At 48.2% G+C, this 18,814-nt stretch overlaps 1 protein-coding gene and 1 long non-coding RNA gene across 2 annotated transcripts in view; one reads left to right on the top strand and one right to left on the bottom strand.

Moving 5' to 3' along the window:
• LOC106812070 overlaps positions 1-1,186 on the top strand; it is an 11,485-nt gene extending 10,299 nt beyond the window's left edge. Inside the window, exon 2 of the long non-coding RNA XR_001394281.1 lies at positions 882-1,186. This is a non-coding gene — a long non-coding RNA (uncharacterized LOC106812070). The remainder of the gene's footprint in view (positions 1-881) is intronic.
• A 10-nt stretch (positions 1,187-1,196) lies between these two features.
• On the bottom strand, positions 1,197-11,653 carry LOC106812056 (F-box/LRR-repeat protein 4-like). Its single transcript, XM_014815823.1, has 15 exons — positions 11,359-11,653; positions 10,466-10,556; positions 9,686-9,806; positions 9,391-9,483; positions 8,787-9,060; positions 8,203-8,273; positions 7,948-8,017; positions 7,240-7,349; positions 6,739-6,851; positions 6,169-6,298; positions 5,765-5,857; positions 3,655-3,765; positions 2,713-2,799; positions 2,164-2,268; positions 1,197-1,872 (listed from the first exon to the last, which is right to left on the bottom strand). Exons 1-15 carry the CDS (start codon positions 11,623-11,625, stop codon positions 1,740-1,742), a joined length of 1,869 nt encoding a protein of 622 aa, XP_014671309.1. The 5' UTR covers positions 11,626-11,653; the 3' UTR covers positions 1,197-1,739.
• Positions 11,654-18,814: the final 7,161 nt, after the last annotated feature.

The raw sequence follows: 18,814 nt of genomic DNA, 5'->3' as shown, positions 1-18,814 counted from the left end.
TATATAATATAATGTAATAGATATATAATAATGTAATGTAATACTAGGATGTATTATGCACTTAAAGTACTACGGTATTAACCGGCTAACTGCGTCTGCCGCGTTTAGAGTAATCTTTCGCACGCGTCATTGCGTTGAACCGCAACTATTAGAACGACTAACTATTCGAGCGTTGGATTTACATAATACTCTGTACTCTCGTAACGCGACTGGCGTCGAGCGCGCGCACGTGCACGTGCGGTGTAGATTCGCGTGTGGTAGGTGCGTGTGTCGTAGAAACGCGTGCTAGATAACGTGTGTGTGTGTGTGTGTGTGTGTCTGTCTGTGTCGGTGTGTGTCCTAACACTCGCTCAATGGGCCTAACGTGTGAGTATAGCCAGCCCCTGCGTGAGACGTGGTGACCCTCCGTGCCACCGTGACTAATAGTTCCGTGCTGCGTGTGCGTGCTTGTGTGTGTGTGTGTCTGTCTGTCTGTCTGTGTCGGTGTGTGTCCTAACACTCGCTCAATGGGCCCAACGTGTGAGTATAGCCCCTGCGTGAGACGTGGTGCCCGCCGTGCCACCGTGACTAATAGTTCCGTGCTGCGTGTGCGTGCTTGTGTGTGTGACAACGAGACTAGCTAACCACCGTACTGCATGCCTGCTGACCCGCAAGACGCGTCACGTCGCCGGCGGCCCTCTTTTTTTTCCGGTGACTCGCGCGCGGATGTTCCTTATTCCGGCACGTCCCGCCGTTCCCGTGTCACGGACGGGGAAGAGGTCGACCGTCGCCTCTTCCGCAATTTTTCCGCTCTTTCCGACGATGTCGATTGGGCTCGTCCAGAGGGCGCCGCCAGCACTCGCGTCCACGTTCGCTGTTTTAACGCAAGACTTGTGTTGCAGGTGAATCTCCTAGGCAGGAGGAAACGCTGACGACGACAGCGACGAATAAACTTCTAATTTGCACGTTGTCGATCCAACAGGCCAGCGTTTTTAACAACAACAATTTTGCAATTTTGCAATTTTGCAATTTTTTTACAGCAATAACTTCAGTGAAATGAATAGCAAGGGAGGAGATTTCAGGTGCGAAAATTATCATCGATGCGACGACGACGACGTAGAAATGTTAATTCCGGTCGTTGTGAGTGCAGGTGAGAGAAGTGTTGACGTCGGCTATGAGCTAATAAAATATAAGAGTAATCGTGAAACTCTGTCTTGTCTTTTTTATAACGTGTTTATTCCAGTTATACGAAAAATATCATTTTCGTCGCGACCGTAACACCGCGCGCGCGCGACTAAGGTAGCGTGCGGTATCGCGGTGACCTTTGATTCGTGGGATATGTACATCGTACGTAGTATCACAGTTTTTGCTGCATTTTCACAATTGGAAATTGGAAAGCATAACTGATCCATTAATGCACTGTTAAACTTGACTTCGAAACAAAACAATAATGACACACGTATCAATTCAGAAGTGAAATTAAATCAAACTCTATCGAGTCCATAAAATTAAAATGTACATGTGAATCGTCCTATCACACTGTATCAGCAAAAAGCGGACGAGTAAAAGACCGCAATCAAAAATCCTTGCAACTTGTTTTCTACATAATCTCACTTGGTGTCTGGTAAATTCTATAGAGTACGTACGATTTTGAACGTGAGCGCGTGTATTTCTAACATTACATTCATATTTACATCTGCGTGAGATCACACAAAGGGTTACGGTACGTTAAAAGTAGACTACTAGCTGATTTAAAAACGCTATATATTCTTGAAGCTCTTTTGTATTGTGACTTCTGGGTACATCTGGCGCCATCTATGAACGTCAATGAACTCTATACACGTACAGTAGGAGACGTCCAATAGCTTCAGTTGCGTGCATTCCAGCAGAACTCTGCAAAACGATGGGAGAAGGGAAAAGATGTGAATAACATACAGCCTGGGAAACTAGCGCGAGAAGAGAGAGAGAGAAGAAACTAGCGCGAGAAGAGAGAGAGAGAAGAAACTAGAGCCGATCAGAATTCCTTGAGAAATCCGCACGCACTACCAAGGATGCGATGTAACTACGCATTACACTACGTCACGTTCCGACATGGTACTGCACGACATTTGTAGGGGGGCATGATCCGACCCAACCTTGACACGAGCCTGACCCGACCTTGACACGAGCTTGACCTGACCTTACCCTGCGACGGCGATCGGCGTGACCCCCATTGACCCCAGGATGTCGAGCTGTTCAAGGTCGCGGCAGTGAGCTGCGAACGCCTGCAGATCCCTGTCGTTGATGGTCCTGCAGTGACGAGGCAAGAGAGACAGAAGCGACTGAGTTACTGTCTTAGTCCCAGTGTTGAGTGCAGGCAGGTGCACAGGCACACATACACACACAGACAGGCACGTGCACGCTTACACACATGTACAGCCACACGCACACACAAACACATACATGAGCACGCACGCACAAACACACGCACCCCCACCCCACACACACACACACATACATGCGCAGAGGCGCGCAAACTGAACTGTATTCACTTCCAACTAGGCACATGCGCAGAGGCGCGCAAACTGAACTGTATTCACTTCCAACTAGGCGAGATTAATTCTCACAACAGCATCGGCCTCACTACACCCGACAACACGGGTGACCGGTCGCACCTCCATGCGCGTCCGTCGTCGAGTAGAGAACTTCAGTGCGCGAACCCGCCACCATATTTCCCACAGGTTTATTACTCACCTGATGGAGGTCAGGTAGAGGGCGCGCAGTCGCGGACACCGTCTCGCCAGGTTGACGAGGCACCCGTCCCTTGACGACACCTCCACGCTGCAAGCGCAAGCAGATGTCTCACGACAGACGAATATCACGAAAAGACTATTCCAGCTTTTGATATCACGAGACCACAAGCGCTGTATACGCCATATTTTTCGCGTACAGATATTTTCGCGAATTCAGACTTGACGGACGGAATTTCGCGAGTGGTTAATTTCGCGGACGGTGAATTATGAATTATTCGGTATGAATTATTATTTGCGTGTTGTTATTTTCGCGGTCGGGGACGCGTTCGCGAAACTAGCGAAAATTTTACGACCGCGAAATATACAGCGTATACAGTAATTCCTTCTCACTGCGTAGGTACTATGTGGTATGTACGACATACATCGTTGGAGGGGAAGGTTGGGGGACGCCTGCGCGTGATCTTGTCTGCCAACGATTTTTATACTTTGCTTTTATAATCTACACGCGATTTTGCATTTACCTTTTGCAACCGTTTTCGTCAGCAATTTTCTACTATGAAATACTTCTCCCTCCGATTTCCATATAAGTACGCTTTACTACGTAAGATTTTCATTTGATGGTTAATAAGGGCCGACAAAACGAAGAGTTTGCCAACACAAGAGGAGGTGATAAGAACTAGCAGACGACTCTCCCTCGACCCATCTACCCACATGCCCGAGGGAGGGCAACAGATGCCCGAGGGAGGGCAACAGATGCCCAAGGGAGGGCAACACATGCCCGAGGGAGGGCAACAGATGCACGGAGGAAAGCAGACGCCTCTCCCTCGACCCATCTACCCACATGCCCGAGGGAGGGCAACAGATGCACGGAGGAAAAAGGGAGGGCAACAAATGCACGGAGGAAAGCAGACGACAGAGAGGCAAGCAGACGTTGGTGACTCACCACCAGCCGACGTCTAGCTCCAGCAGGGCGGCGCCACAGGTCTGCGCGATCACCACGAGCGAGTTGTTGCCGACGCTCTTCACGCGACACACGTTCAGGCATTTCAGCTCCCTGCAAGAGAAATCGGGAATTCAACGAGCGGAAAAACGTCGACCGCAGGCCACCGCGTGGATTGTCTGGGTCTCTAGTTTGCGACTAGCTCGTAACGTCAGAGCTCTGATTAACGGCACAACAAGATTACGCCCAGAATTATGCTCTCACGGTACCAGGGGTAGAAATTAACTTTTGAACACCCTACGCTCAAAAAGTCTGGAGTCCGCAGTCTGAGGTTCAAAATTAAAGATATTAACAATAACGCATGTGCTTATTTTTAAGATTCTCTCAGGCGACGCTTCTCTGGTATCCGGTCTCTCATCTGGATATGTCAAACCAGGGAGTCCGACAGTAAATCAAGGAGTATTTGACTCCGGATTCCATTAATTTCGCACCCTGCGGTACTGACGGTGCTGACTTTTGAGTTGACTCCCTCCCTCCCTCCCTTCTTTCCTCGTACAAGTCTGTCAGTATCGAGCGAGGTTGAACGTGTTAGTACGTGGTGTGTTAGAGTTCATCTTTAACTAGTAACATTGCAGCAGCCCTGACTTTACTACGTAGGTAGCGCCTACTGTAAGTTTTCATTTGAGCCAATCGATTTGTCGTCTGTGTCTCGCGTGGATTGGGTAAGGCCATGCTGCTCTCGTTCCCGGAGGGATCCGCGTCAAGGATTCGCCAGTGGTTATATATTGACATTATCGCTAGCCTTTTTAACTCCAGGCTGTCAAGCAATTATATAGTGTACAATCTACAATCTGCAAGGAGTAGTGTATTTGTTACGTGCCTTGTGGAGACAGCTCGGGGGTTTCTGTTTCGAGCTCGTCGTCATTATTGACGTTCCCTTGTTATTTGCGCACGCGCGCAAAAGGCGAAGGAGAGCTGCGCCGGCATAGAGCTGGATGGGCGGCGCATCCGAGTCGACTACTCGATCACGAAGCGTGCGCACACACCCACCCCCGGAGTCTACATGGGTCGACCCACCCGGTACGTATCCCCTTTCCCCCACCCCTATCTCAAGATCTAAGATAGCTGCGCCGGTCCTTGAAAAAAGTGGTTCGTGGAAAAAAAACGGCGACTGTCGCTAAGACGTACTTGTATCGCGTGTTTTTTAAACGAAATTCTGATGGGAAAAAAATTCGAACAAAATCCGCGTCGTCTCCGCGGTTACCCCGCGTCAACTAACCCGACGACGTCGTCTGCGCTTACAGCGGCGGCGGAGGTGGCGGCGGCGGCGGTGGCGGTCGTCGGAGGAACGACTACGGCGGCGGGGGAGGCTACGGAGGAGGAGGCGGCGGATACGGCGGCGGCGGAGGAGGGTACGGAGGAGGAGGAGGAGGCGGCTACAGCGGAGGAGGAGGAGGGTACGGCGGAGGAGGAGGCGGCTACGGAGGAGGAGGTGGCTACGGAGGAGGAGGAGGAGGAGGAGGATACAAGAGGGGAGGGCGCGGCTACTCGCCTCGCTACTCGCGCTCCCGCTCCCGCTCGTACTCTCCGCGTAAGTACCGATGATCACGCGTCGCCCCCCTGCTGGCGTAAGCTGAGGAGATTCTTGGCTTGTTGCCAATAACTCTTGGACACAAACATCAAAGCTTGCTCTCCGGCGCATATAGTCTATAGTAATATTACCACCCCAGAGGTGAACACACACAGTTGATGTGCAAAACTGACTAATGTGCTACTGCATAAACGATGGCAGGAGTATGCAGACGGCCATGTGGAAGATAGGTCCGCGCCATTTTATTGTGTCTGTACCTAACCTGTTTTACCGTCGTTAAAGAAAGTCGTTTCAATAAAAAATACCGTCGTTAATATCCTGATTTCTAATGATGAATCATATGATCTTACTCTAACGATAAAAATTATTTATTTCATACTCCAGACAGTACGTGCAAAAGCTATACTGAACACTTCCACAAGTACAAGCTTGTGCATCTTACGTCTCGGTGATCCCCTCAAGGTTAACCCAGCACCAAGCGCGCTCTATTGGATGGACAAGTGCATATCCACGGCCCCTCACCTGAGATTTTCGGCTATGGCCACAGCGACTTCGTGAAAGTTTGCGATCTGGCTGCACGAGTCAAAATTGAGCATCTCCAGGTGAACGCAGTTCCTGCAACGTTGATAGAATGGCAAGTAGGCACACCGCGCACAAAGCACTCGCTCATTCATGGTTAACGCCAGCTCTACTCTACCTTCCCCCTCACCCAAACTGCTCTCACCGCTTAATTACCCTTTATCTTAATCTTTATCGCCTTCCTTCTACTTTTTTTCCCATTTTTAAAAATTTTTCTTGTTCTGTCATATCTATCCTGTTTATATCTTTTTTAATACTTTCGTCACGTTACTTTTTGCCATTATATATTTTTTCGTCATCTCTGACACCCTGGATTTGCCTCGCGGACGTGCCGCCACAGCCGTTACCTGACGATCAGTGCAGCTTCGCTGGTTCTCACGGCCGTTCTGTACAGGTTGAGTCGCTGCAGGCGCGAGGCACGCGCGATCTCGGCGAATCCCTCGTCGCCCAGTCTCCCGCAGCATCGCACGTCCAGTTCTGAAACCCGGTCAACGCATCGTCGCAGTCCGCAACGTTAAACGCGCGCATAGCCGAAAATTCAATCTCAAATCAAAATCTTATTCTCAATTCTGTTTTTGTGGACGTCAAATTCGATTAGGGCATTAGATCGATGCTGTATTATAGTAGAACACGAGCTTGTCAGTGAGTTTTCTAAATTTATCAAACTGGTAGTGTCACCTATTGGACAGTATATGAGTTCTTGTAGTACGTACTTCTACCAATGAAAGACGTAATTTATATATTGTCCATGAAATGGCACAAGTAGGCTCAATACTTCCAGCTTTCAATGCAGTTGGGGAGAATTGGTGACTAATTTCACACAGGAAAGATGGATAAGTGGACAGGCCGCAGGGATAAACACAGTCACTAGTGCCTACGCACACATTTAATAACTTCAACGAAAAATGTTCGCCTACCTGTCAAGCCTGGGCAAACATCCACAATTATCTTGAGAGAAGAGTTGGTCACATATTCGGTGCAGGAGGCTAACCGTAGGCATGTCAGATTACCACCACAGCTCTGCAGAAACCTAAAAGTAACGTAGATAGATACTAAATAACTACTTGAGCTCTCGAAACATCAAGTTCGCTCTCTCGTCTTATCGCAGTGCTCGTGACGTAACATAATTACACGTGCTTGCTATGAAAGTTCATTCCATGTGCAAGAAAACTAGAATAATATATGAAGATGATGATGATGATGATGATGATAATGAAGATGATGATGATAATGACGACGATGATGATGACACTGGCGATACTGACGATACTGACGACAATCTCATGATGACAATGATGATGACGATACAGACGATGATACAGACGATGATAATAACGATGTAATGATGACGATGATGACAACGTATGTGCGTAAGTACTCGGATCCTAAACGTAGACCCGAGCCACTCTTCGTCTCACCTGACGAAGCCAGCTTCGGTGAGGTTGTGGTAAGGACCGCACCATGACAACGACAGCCTCCTCATGAGATGGCATCGACCCGCCAGTCCCGCCAGGGCGGCGTCCGTGATCTGCGGGCGCAAAGCAACGACGTCACGCGATTACGCTCGTCCCCACGGTCGTTTTCACGCAGGGGAAACGCGGAAACGGGAGTTTCACGTTACATAAATCTTTTTTGGGGCTGCTTTGTTTTTCGTAACACGATAGATCTCTCTGTGAGATGCTACGAGAATTTATTTCACGTAGAAACTATGTTTGGGACGACTCAGTCATCAAGTTCAAATATATTTAAGCTGGACATCTGTGCGATGCTTTTCGATTATCATTTATATCTAGTATTGCACGAAGGGTCGTTGTCGTATCAGGTACTACATATATGTACCCGAGGTAGTTTTAGGTTGTTTAGTATTGTTTATATTTTTACGTTGTCGTATCAGGTACTACATATATGTAACCGAGGTAGTTTTAGGTTGTTTAGTATTATGTTTATATTTTTATATGAGGTATGTTTAGGGTTGGGTTAGGGTTAGGGTTAGGGTACACTTCTGTAGTACAAGTCTGGTACACTTTTTCTGTATACATATATGTATCTCGGGTACATATATGTAGTACCTGATACGACAACAACCCCTTCAGCTCTAGTATTGTCATTACCTACACATTACCTACCATATGCCAGTATGGTTGTAGATCTAACTCTGTAAACTGTTGCGCATCGTAGCAGTGCTTGCATAGAGTTCTGAAACCATTTGGAAACAATATGAGATACAGATAAGCAATGCTTCCCTGGTAAAATGCAGTGAATCAAGACTGGGATTCATGATATTCTATACTATTACATGGATATGGATTAAATAGAAGGTTCATGAATGGTTCTAAGTGTGTTAATGACGTACATATTTAAAAAGAACATGTTATATTTACCTGCATGTCTGTGCTACTCTACATAAATCCAATATGTCAAAGAAGGATATGATGTACTGGATCACTTCTTCCTGTTAATAAAAACACGTAGAGATAAATGTTTACACATTGCTATCGCAGCAACATGGAGTCACATACGCTAACCTGCAACACGATTCCATTCGATTCCCACCAATCAGACCATGTCTTCTTACTCCACGCTCAGGCGATTCCTGTGCCCGCCATCCGGGCATTATCCTGTCACCTCTTGGGTTCTCCAGGTTCCCGTTCTGCCGACCCCCGTCTTGCGAGGGCCGCATCTTATGATGTCGCGTGTCACGTACACTGCTCTCCGCTCTCTAAGTGACCATTCTATCTAGTCAGTCGATCGACACCTGTAACACCTGTGGCCCCGCTACTCGAGCGCAGCATCGCTACACAATGCTATCACTTATTCCTAATCGTTTTCCTGCATAAAAACTAGCGGGTACGGGTCTAACAGGCAGGCGGTGCATCGCGCCACTTCGTAACTGCCGTCCGGTCACACCGCCTCCTTTAAACGACCGGTGACGAACCGACGCTAGCGTCTCCGCGTCGTCACTCACCGGCATGTCCACCAACGAACGGCAGTCGTCGCCGCGGCGCGTTTCGTAAGCCGATCTCCGCGCGGGACCGTCGCCGCCGCCGCCGCCGCCGCCGCCGCGAACCGCACAGCTGTTGTTGTCTCGGTCGAGTCCGTCCGTCTCGTGGGGGTCAGGCGTCTCGTGGGGGTCGGGCATCTCGTGGGGGTCGGGCGTCTCGGCCGACCCCAGCAGTCTCACGGCGTCCAGCGACGTGTAGTAGGAGAGGTGGCGGTGCGAGAACTCGATCCGGATCAGACTGAAATACGGGCGAAACTCGGCCGTGAGAGCGCGTCGCACGTCTCTACTCAGAGCCCAACACACGGGATTCTTTTTTATCGGGGGTAGATAATGACATTATTATTTAATCATTTCATTTAATCATTATTTGTCATTATCTACCTTTCTTTTTATTCTACTACTTCTTCTTCCTTCCGATTCTGGAATCATAAAAATGCTAAAGCTGCAGCTGCTGACTAAGTATAACACTTAAACAGAGCTTGTCTTTTCTACGGCAGCGGTTTGAAACCAAAGGAAGATCGATTGCCTGCTAGAACCGTATGTACGAGTGAGACGCTCGGTGTCGTACCTGGTCACAAAGTCGCATCTATCGAGCTGTGGTGAGTAAACGCGTGGCACTGCGGGCGCGCACTGCGGCATTCCTTCCCAAAGTACTTTCCACCTGACGAACACATTACTATAGTAATTATACCTATATTACCTACTAACAACAAGCGTCGCAGCATCAATTTGCAGGCGTGGTGTGCACCACAATCTATAGGAAGTATAATCAAGAGTCTAAGTAGGTTTTGCACACTACTTTCTTAGAGATAGTTATTGTTAAAGGCTTACAAATCACATGCAGTTTACACGCAATTAATTACCTCAGTGCTGAATCTTCTTCGTGATTGACTTGTGCAGCAAGTATGCGCACGGTAGAGCCAGGGTTGAAAGTTTCGTAAATCTCGAGCTTATTCGGAAAGACCATCTTTTTAAATAATATGTCTGTAACAAATGAAGACCCTGCATTATAGCATCAAGGATAGTTTGGGAGCCCACAAATGTATTTTCGCATGTGTGCTAAACTAATCCGGGGCGCTAAACTAGGCTTGGGCTGCATTATACGTCACAATGTATCACCAATATTAATTGAATACAGTATGAAGATGGCCACCTTTAGGGACAGTGATTTTCCGCGATCGCGGAAGACGGACGGAAAACACGGAAACGGCCATTCGAAACAGAAAAGATGTTTTCAAACGGAAAAATGCGGAAAACGTAATTTGAACATATTACAACGTGGAAATTTCAATAAAATCATTAAAAAACGTCGACAATAGCATTGGTAGTGATATATGGTTTACATTCAGACAAGTTTCAGAGCAAAATGACTTACAATTACGTCTTTTGGTAGCCCTGTGTTTCGGTGCCAACCCAACTGTCAGTCAGTGACCAAATACCTTTTTTTCATGCAAATATATGTAAACGGAATTTTGCATTTTTGGTGTGTACAATCTCTATGGCAAAACGGAATTTCCATTTTTTCTTTACTTTGAAACGGAATTCATGATTTTCCCAAACGGAAAAGGCAATTTTTTGAAATGGAAAATCACTGTCCCTACACCTTACTCAAATGAAGGACATGGTGAAGGCAGGACACCTACCGATGAAATCACTACTAGTATTGCGCGTCGCAACTCGCTGGAACGGCTCACATGCAGACGGCGCGAGGTCCCACCAGATGCCATAAGTTCGCTGAAATAAAGAAGATCTAGTCCTTAATTAGAGTGCCATCCATTTCTCTTTATAGTTTATTTGACTATAGCACTCGTCCCAACACATTTGACATCTCCGAGAGAGAGGGAGAGTGAGAGAGAGAGGGGGGGCGAGAGAGAGAGAGACAGAACAGACAGAGAAAGAGAGAGAGAGAGAGAAGAGAGAGAGAGAGAGAGAGAGAGAGAGGGGGGAGATGAGAGAGAAAGAGAGAGAGAGAGAGAGAGAGAGAGAGAGAGAACGAAGAGGAGCGCCTAGACGAGAGAAAGAAAGCGAGAGAGAGAGAGAGAGAGAGAGAGAAGAGAGAGAGAGAGGAGAGAGAGAGAGAGAGAGAAGAGAGAGACGAGAGAAGAGAGAGAGAGAGAGAGAAGAGAGAGGAGAGAGAGAAGAGAGAGAGAGAGAGAGGAGAGAGAAGAGAGAGAGAGAGAGAGAGGGGAGAGAAAAGAGAGAAGAGAGAGAGAGAGAGAGAGAGAGCGAGAGAGAACAGTGAATGTGTCTGTGTGGTGCGCTGCGTGAGCTGGCGTGGTGCGTGGCGTGCGTGGCGATGCCGTGTGCTGCGTGTGCGTCGCGAGAGTGGCGTGCGGCGTGCCAGGTTGCGTGGTGCACGTTGCGAGCGAGCGGCGAGCGACGAGAGAGAGAGAGAGAGAGAGAGAGAGAGAGAGAGAGAGAGAGAGAGAGAGAACGGGCCCCTCCTTTAAGGGGTGACAATGGGAGCAAGAGAGGAGACGGTAAAAAAAGTGAAATTTCTACACAAGTTATTATAGATAGAAACAAACGCACTCACTGTAACAAATGCTTCAGCGAAATCGCCGTAACGAGGGTATATTCTATGCGGTCCCTTTAGGTTTTCGGCCGTGTAACACAACCCGTAATCCCTACCGTACTGACTACTGAAGTCTACCACGTCAGCCGCATACTGTTCTACCACGGGGTGCTGCTTAACCGCTTCGTCCCTTTCGCGAGGCTTCGAGGAAACTAGCTGTCCCAGCGTACGCTTCAAATTAAGAAGAAATAAAACGAACGAAGACGCGTGGTGCTCTTCATCGGACATAATTGTTTACAAACACGGCTGATCGCTGGTGTGACGTCAGCGTTTCGGCTTGTAGGTGGCGCCATCGTGTGAACGAATCAGTCGCGAAAGTTAATTTAATTTACACGGAAAATTATATTATATTTTTTACTACTCTTGAATAAAAATAGATGAGATGACTGATTTAGTCCTTCTGACCATCTGTTTTTTCTGTTTCTCTTCTTCTTCCTTTTCGTTCTCCTCCCCCTGCTCCTCCTCCTCCTCCCTCGCTGCCTCTCCCTCCCTGCTCCTACTCCTCCCTCCTCCTACCTCCTCCTCCATCCCTCCCTCCTCGCTCCTCCTCCTCCTCCTCCTCCTCCTCCTCCTCCTCCTCCCTTCCTTCTCCCTGCCTCCTCCTCCTCACATCCTGCCTGAGCGCCTACCTCCTCATCTTCCTCCTCCTCTTCCTACTACTCTCCCTCCTGTGCCACTTCGTCTACTTCCACTTCTTCCTCCTCCATCATTAGAAAATAATGTTACAGGAAATTTTTATAATAACGCGGTTAAAATCATTATCATAACCATTCTGATAGAAATGGCACAAAATGTTGGTCCATGATAGCAACACTAGAAAACGCAACAAAGAAATAAGTACACATAATATCAGTAGCCCTGGTACATATAAGCTATTAGTAGATATATACGAGTACTGCGGATGGAAGTAGATAGGAAGAGAGGAGGTTAGGCTGAGAGGCACGCATATCGCACTCAATATAGGCGCGAGGGGTAATTAGTGTAGTAGGTGTTGTTGCGTCGTTGTTGCGCGAGTAATATCTTCTCTGCTTAACCTTCGCACTTCAACAGTTAAAGTTTTAGTCAAGTTGCGGTGGGTATAGGTCTAATAACCATGGCTGTATTCGCGGGTATACTACATACTACATTACCATTAGCCTTGCGCCTCTCATCCCCAGTGTCTCCCACCCCGCGTTCACACCCTTTCTCCTCTCACGTCCTCCTCCCACCTCGTCCCGTCACACGCTTACCTTACACACGAGCCTGCCGAATTAAATATCAACGTTCCTTATAACCGTGTGGGCGAACCGCTGCCTCGGTGATCGTAGTCTGGTTCGTTTCAATCTCACCTGTCCATACATCGCACTCTATACCTATACCTCACCTACGCAAGCACAACGACACACACACACACACACACACACACACAACACACAAGCCACACACACACACCACACACACACACACACACACACACACCACTCTCTCTCTCTCTCTCCTCTCGTCTCATCTCTTCTCTCTCTCTCTCTCTCTCTCTCTCTTCTCGCTCTCATCTCTCTCAGCAGGGGTAGGACGGGCCGAGATGTCATTTTCGCCTTTAGAAAAACGCCGCAGTAAGAGCGGCGGGCGATAGACAGCGGAACGGTCGGGCACCATGCTAGCTACTACTGCTGCTGCTGCTGCTGCTGCTGGACCGCTGCTGCTGCTGCTGCATGCTACTACTACTGCTGCTGTCTGCTGCTGCGCTGACTGCTGCTGCTGTGGCATGCTGCTGCACTACTGCTGCTGCTGTGCTACTACTCGCTACTAACTACTACTGCCTACTACTGCTACTTACTACTGCTACTACTGCTAACTACACTGCTTGCTGCTGCTGCTACTACTACTACTGCTAATACTTGCTAACTACTACTGCTACTACTGGCTAACTACTACTGCTGCTGGCTGCTGGCTGCATGAATGTCTGTACCTGCTTGCTGCTGGCTGCTGCATTCTACTAGTGCTGCTGCTGCTGCTGCTGACGCTGCTGCTGCTGCTAACTACTGCTGCATGCTGCTGCTGCTGCTACTCGGCTGCTACTGCCCCCACTGCGTTTTTTTTGCTACTGCTGCTGCTACTACTGCCTGCTGCTGCTCGCTGGGCTGCTGCTGGGCTGCTACTACTGCTGCTGCATAGCTACTAGCTGCTGCCTGCTGCTACTGCTACTACTGCTGCTACTACTGCTGCTGCTGCTGCTACTGCTACTACTGCTGCTACTACTGCTGCTGCTGCTGCTGCTGCTACTACTGCTACTACTACTGCTGCTGCTGCTGCTGCTGCTACTACTGCTGCTGCTTCTGCTGCTGACGCTGCTCGGGTGTGGAAGGATGGGTGGTTAACACGACTCAAGGTAAGCTGGATGTTTACTGCCCCCCTCCCCATAATATAGCTAGCTGCGTCGCTCGTCGTGGCAACCTGTTGTCGACACGCCTCGAGTAACGTCGACGTGCAAATCTTAATGACTCCGTCGTCGTCTCCGCTTCCTAGCTTTCGCCGCTGTCGTCACCGAAAATGTCAATTGTAACCGGTGTATGAATTAATGAATAACTACTGCTGAACTCTCGCGTCTAGGTGCATGCACAGGTGTCTGGAGTCAGTGCTCCTTAAATGTAATTATCTCTCACTTGAAATAATATCAGTTTTGCAATGATATATAATTGCGCATTTCGCATCATTAAAATTCTAATTATGCATGCAACGTGTTTGATAATTGTTTTTAATTTGCCTATTATGTACTTCATCAACCGTACGTACAGAAGGAATACTATCAGAAGTGTCATAAATAATATAGATATATAGTGTCTATATAATTACACTGCTGATAATATGGATATAAAGGCTACAGACAGGGGGGGGCACCGATATATAGTCACTATTGCATAAGCATAGAAGCAGCATAGAGTAAGGTGGAAGTATGTTGCAATTCTTGCTCTGACGACATGAGTCATGACGAACGTACGGGTTAACACTCTTTGGCCGTCGTTACACACACACACGTGTTTTGCGTTTCTGCTCCCACTGGCGCAGTGACTGCATGCCTACGACAGCATATAGGTCCGCGTGCGTCTTAAAACATACCATGTTTTGCCTCTCAGACGAGCATTGTACGAAGATTGTGTCAGTAGCTTTCCTGTCAAGGCCGTCTTTCATATTGACAAATGGGACAATACTCTGGGAACCGGCTGCGTTCCCGGTGACTTCTCCCCACAGAAGGAGAGAAAGCGAAAGAGAGAGAGAGAGAGAGAGAGAGCAATGGGGAGGGGGAGCGAGATAAAGAAAGAGAGATAGCGAAAGAGGGGAAGAGCGAGAGACATGGCGGGATAGAGACAGAGACAGAGAGAGAGAGACAAACAGAGCGAGCGAGAGAGAGAGAGAGGGCGAAAGCGAGAGAGAAAGAAAGAAAGAAAGAAAGAGAGAGAGATCAGAGACAAGGCGAGAGAGCGAGAGGGAGACAGACAGAGAGCGAGAAAGAGAGAGAGAGAGAGAGAGAGGGAGAAAGAGAGAGGGAGAGCACGAGCGAGACAGGCAGAGGGGGAGAGAGAAAGAAAGAGAGACAGAGGGCGAAAATGAGAGAAAAAGAAAATAAAAGAGAGAGAGAGAGAACACAGGACACCACCGAGAGAGAGAGGAGAGAGAGAGAAAGCAGAAAGAAGAGAGAAGAAGAGAGAGAGAGAGAGAGAAGAAGAGATAGAGAAAGAAGAGAAGAGAGAGAGAAAGAGAGAGAGAGAGAGAGAGAAAGAGAGAGAGAGAGAGAGAAAGAGAGAAGAGAAGAGAAGCAGAAGAGAGAGAGAGACGAGAGAGAGAGAGAGATGAGAGAGAGAGCGAGAAAGAGAGAGAGAGAGAGGAGAGAGAAAGAAAGAGAGAGAAAGTAGAGAGAGAGAGAGAGACGAGAGCAAAAGAAAAAGAGAGGAGAGAGAGAGAGAGAGAGACGAAAGAGAGAGAGAGAGAGAGAGACGGAGAGAAGTAGAAGGAGAGAGAGAGAGAGAAAAAGAGAGAGGAGAGAGAGAGAGAGCAGAGAGAGGAGAGAGAGAGAGAGAGAGAGAGAGAGAGAGAGAAGAATGCCCTACAACCATGGGACTGGGTGGGGCATTGAGTAGTGAGGATCTGTACATAACAGGTTTGGACCAATGAAACCTGGGGACATCATTAGCACGGTGCCGCTTGTCGGTGCCACGACTTCGCTTAATTAATGGGCCCCTATGTCCTCGAGAGTAGAAGAAAGAGAGAGAGAGAAGCAGAGAGCGAGAGAGGGAGAGGAGGAGAGAGAGAGAGAGAGAGCAGAGGATAGAGAGGAAGAGAGAGGAGAGAGAGAGGGGGGAAGCGGCAACGGGAGGGAGGCGAAGGGAGAGAAGAGAAAACGAGAGAGAGGAGAGATAGAAAGAGAGAGAGAGATGAGAGAGGAGAGAGAGAGAGAGAGAGAAAGAGAGAGACGGGGAGAGAGAGAGAGAATAGAAATGAAGAGGAGACATTAAGAAAGAGAAAGGGAGAGAGGAGAGAGAGAAAGGTACAGAGAGAGAGGAGAGAGAAAAGAGAAAGAAAGAAATAGAGAGTGAGAGAGGGAGAACGAAAAACGAGAGATTTAGATATATAATATATAACGTATTAACTATAGAGACGAGAGAGAAGAGAGAGAGAGAGAGCGATACAGAGTAGAGGAGAGAGAGACGAGAGAGAGAGAGAGAGAGAGAGAAAGAGAGAGAGAGAGAGGAGAGAGGAGAGAGAGAGGGAGAGAAAGAGCGAAAGAGGAAAGAGAAGAGAGAGAGGAGGGAGGAAGGAGGAGACGAGAGGGCTACGTGAGCGAGAAACAAACAACTCTGAGTCACACTCTGGACATGCACGTCGTCTGCACGGCTCACGACATACGTGTCATCTCCCAGCTCCCTGTCACATACGGCCGCCTGCGACACTGACTCCGTAGCTGTCACCGTGACTCATTGTCATACTGGCTCTCTGTCATACTGGCTCTCTATCATACTGGATATGTCACCTGTAGGACTTTTTCTCAGTAGTGAGCTACTACTACAGGCACCGATATACAGATACTGGCTGCCAGGCATGCTAACTACTTTTCTACTACTACTGCGGGGGACTCGTTTACGGAGACCTCGTAAATAGACCTCGTTTACGGAGACCTTGTGACTGTCGTGGGGAGAAAGTTCGTGCAACTCTTGCACGGCCCTTCACTTCGAATGTTACGATAATTTTAGCCTTATATGGTTTAATAAAGTAATAACCATTATGATGTTTTTTGACAACGGGCACCTGGCTCCGTCTCATAGCTCCGTGACCAGCTCTCACTATAGTGATCTCCGCTCTCATACTAGGTTATTGTCATGCCACGATGCTAGCCTCCCCTCTCATTCTTGAGAGCGCGTATCGCGCGTATATGATTATAATGTCACTCATATATATATATATATATATATATATATATATATACATATATATATATATAACAATATCATATAACTATGATCAAGCTCCCGTGTGGTGTTTCCACTATTCTCGGCGTTACATAATTGTTTACAATGAGCGGCCGGATCAACCGCGTCGAAAATCTGTGGTTGCCTAATGTACACATAGAATCCCAACACAGCTTAGACACGCACGACACAACCACACACACACACAGGCACACACACACACAACACACACTACACAGAGACGCACACAGCACTACACACAGGCCGACACACACACGCACACACACGGATGCGAAAGTGACCTGACGTCACACACGAAGAACTAGCATGACAGAACAGAAACACCACACGCAATAACCACAAACAACCACGCAGCGACACAACACACACCACACACCGCCACGTACAAGCCACCACCACCACAACGAACCCAGCACACACACACAAATACACACACACACACACACACACACAACACACACAAGGAACGACCGACCCCCACACACAACACAATCACGAAAATCGCCACAAACAGACACACACAATAACTAAATAAATGGATGGGTGCGACTTTAGCGACGTCTCGGCGTAATCACACAAAGAATGACTACGAAGCAAGCGAGCGAGCCTGCTCACAACCGCTACACGAGAAACCTTCCGTCCGTGACTGAGCAACAATGACAACGACGAGACAGAACGACGAACGACCGCGCAAGAGATGGCGCAAGCAGAACTGGGCGTTCTTTAATTGTCACCGTCGCCCGCCCAGCGGAGTCATTGTCTGACCACGCCGTCATCCGCCCGAAACGCCATGTTTCTGGCCACGGTCGCCGCCGATAACGTCGCCGCCATCTCAAACCAGCCTGTTGACACATCCGTGCGCAGCTCGTGTGAGGATGAGCCAGCGAGTCGACTCGAGCGATTACGAGATCCCAGACAACAGAGCGGAAGATTAATGACGACTTATTAGGCACGAGAGCAGCGTCCAGGAGAGACCAGGCGAGTGTCCAGGGCTGCGTGCGCGGTCCGAGCTAACGTGTGTTGTTTGTCTGTGAACTGTGAGATGCTTGTATTATTAGTTAGTTCCGTGTCGTATACGAGAAAACGAAAGGCTAATGCCCTTCGTCACCTCGTGAAGTCATTATCGGAGGTCGGGATATATGAGCGAGAGAGGAAGAGAGAGTTAAGAGAGAAATAGGAAAAGGGGAAGAGTGGGGGAGAATGGGAGAAGAAGAGAAGGTTAAGAGAGAAATAGGAAAGGGGAAGAGTGGGGAGAATGGGGAGAGGAGATAGGGTCAAGAGATAAATAGAGAGAGAGATAGAGATAGAGATAGAGAGAGAGAGAAAGAGAGAGAGAGAGAGAGAGAGAGAGAGAGAGAGAGAGAGAGAGAGAGAGATGGAGAATGGGAGAGTGAAAGAGAGTGTACGAAAGAGAACGAAGGATGGGGTAAGGTAGACGAGATAGATAGAGCGAGAGAGTAAAGATAGTAAGCTAAATAGAGTAATTAGTAGCAAAGAGAGAGAAAGAGAGAGAAATAGAGAGAAAGAGAAAGAGAGAGCGCGCGCGCGCGAGACAGGGAGCGAGAAAGAGAGAGCGAAAGACAACGCGAGAGACAGAAAGAAAGAGAAAGAGACAGAGAGAAAGAGAAAGAGCTAGGGCGCGCGCGCGCGAGAGAGAAGGGGGTATAGCTCTTAGCGTGCACTATGCGATCTATGTTAATGATTTGTGGCTCCCCCCGCGGTTACAGCAAACACAATCATTGTCCACGGCTTTGTCAGCGTTCTGAGAACAACAGTCGCTAGATATATCATCAAAGACATGTCATCAAACATCACTGAGTAATTATTGTCCGCGACACCTATATTTCCCTCGGGGTAGAAAAGGAGAATAAAACAAGTTACTGTTTTTATTGGCAGAATACTGACACGCAATGTGTGTGTGTGTGTGTGTGTGTGTGTGTGTGTGTGTGTGTGTG

The sequence above is a fragment of the Priapulus caudatus genome, unplaced genomic scaffold (genome assembly GCF_000485595.1).
Source record: "Priapulus caudatus unplaced genomic scaffold, Priapulus_caudatus-5.0.1 Scaffold20, whole genome shotgun sequence".
In the NCBI taxonomy this organism is placed as follows: Eukaryota; Metazoa; Priapulida; class Priapulimorpha; order Priapulimorphida; family Priapulidae; genus Priapulus; species Priapulus caudatus.
Note: the sequence above shows the minus strand (reverse complement) of the source record. Positions and strands in the feature narration are given on the sequence as shown.

Coding starts and splice junctions, on each gene's coding strand:
- LOC106812056 (XM_014815823.1), bottom strand. CDS start 11,625: ATGTCCGATGAAGAGCACCACGCGTCTTCGTTCGTTTTATTTCTTCTT. Junction 8,274..8,786: donor GTTCGTTGGTGGACATGCCG/GTGAGTGACGAC, acceptor TTTTATTAACAG/GAAGAAGTGATCCAGTACAT. Junction 8,018..8,202: donor AGAGTAGCACAGACATGCAG/GTAAATATAACA, acceptor AAATGGTTTCAG/AACTCTATGCAAGCACTGCT.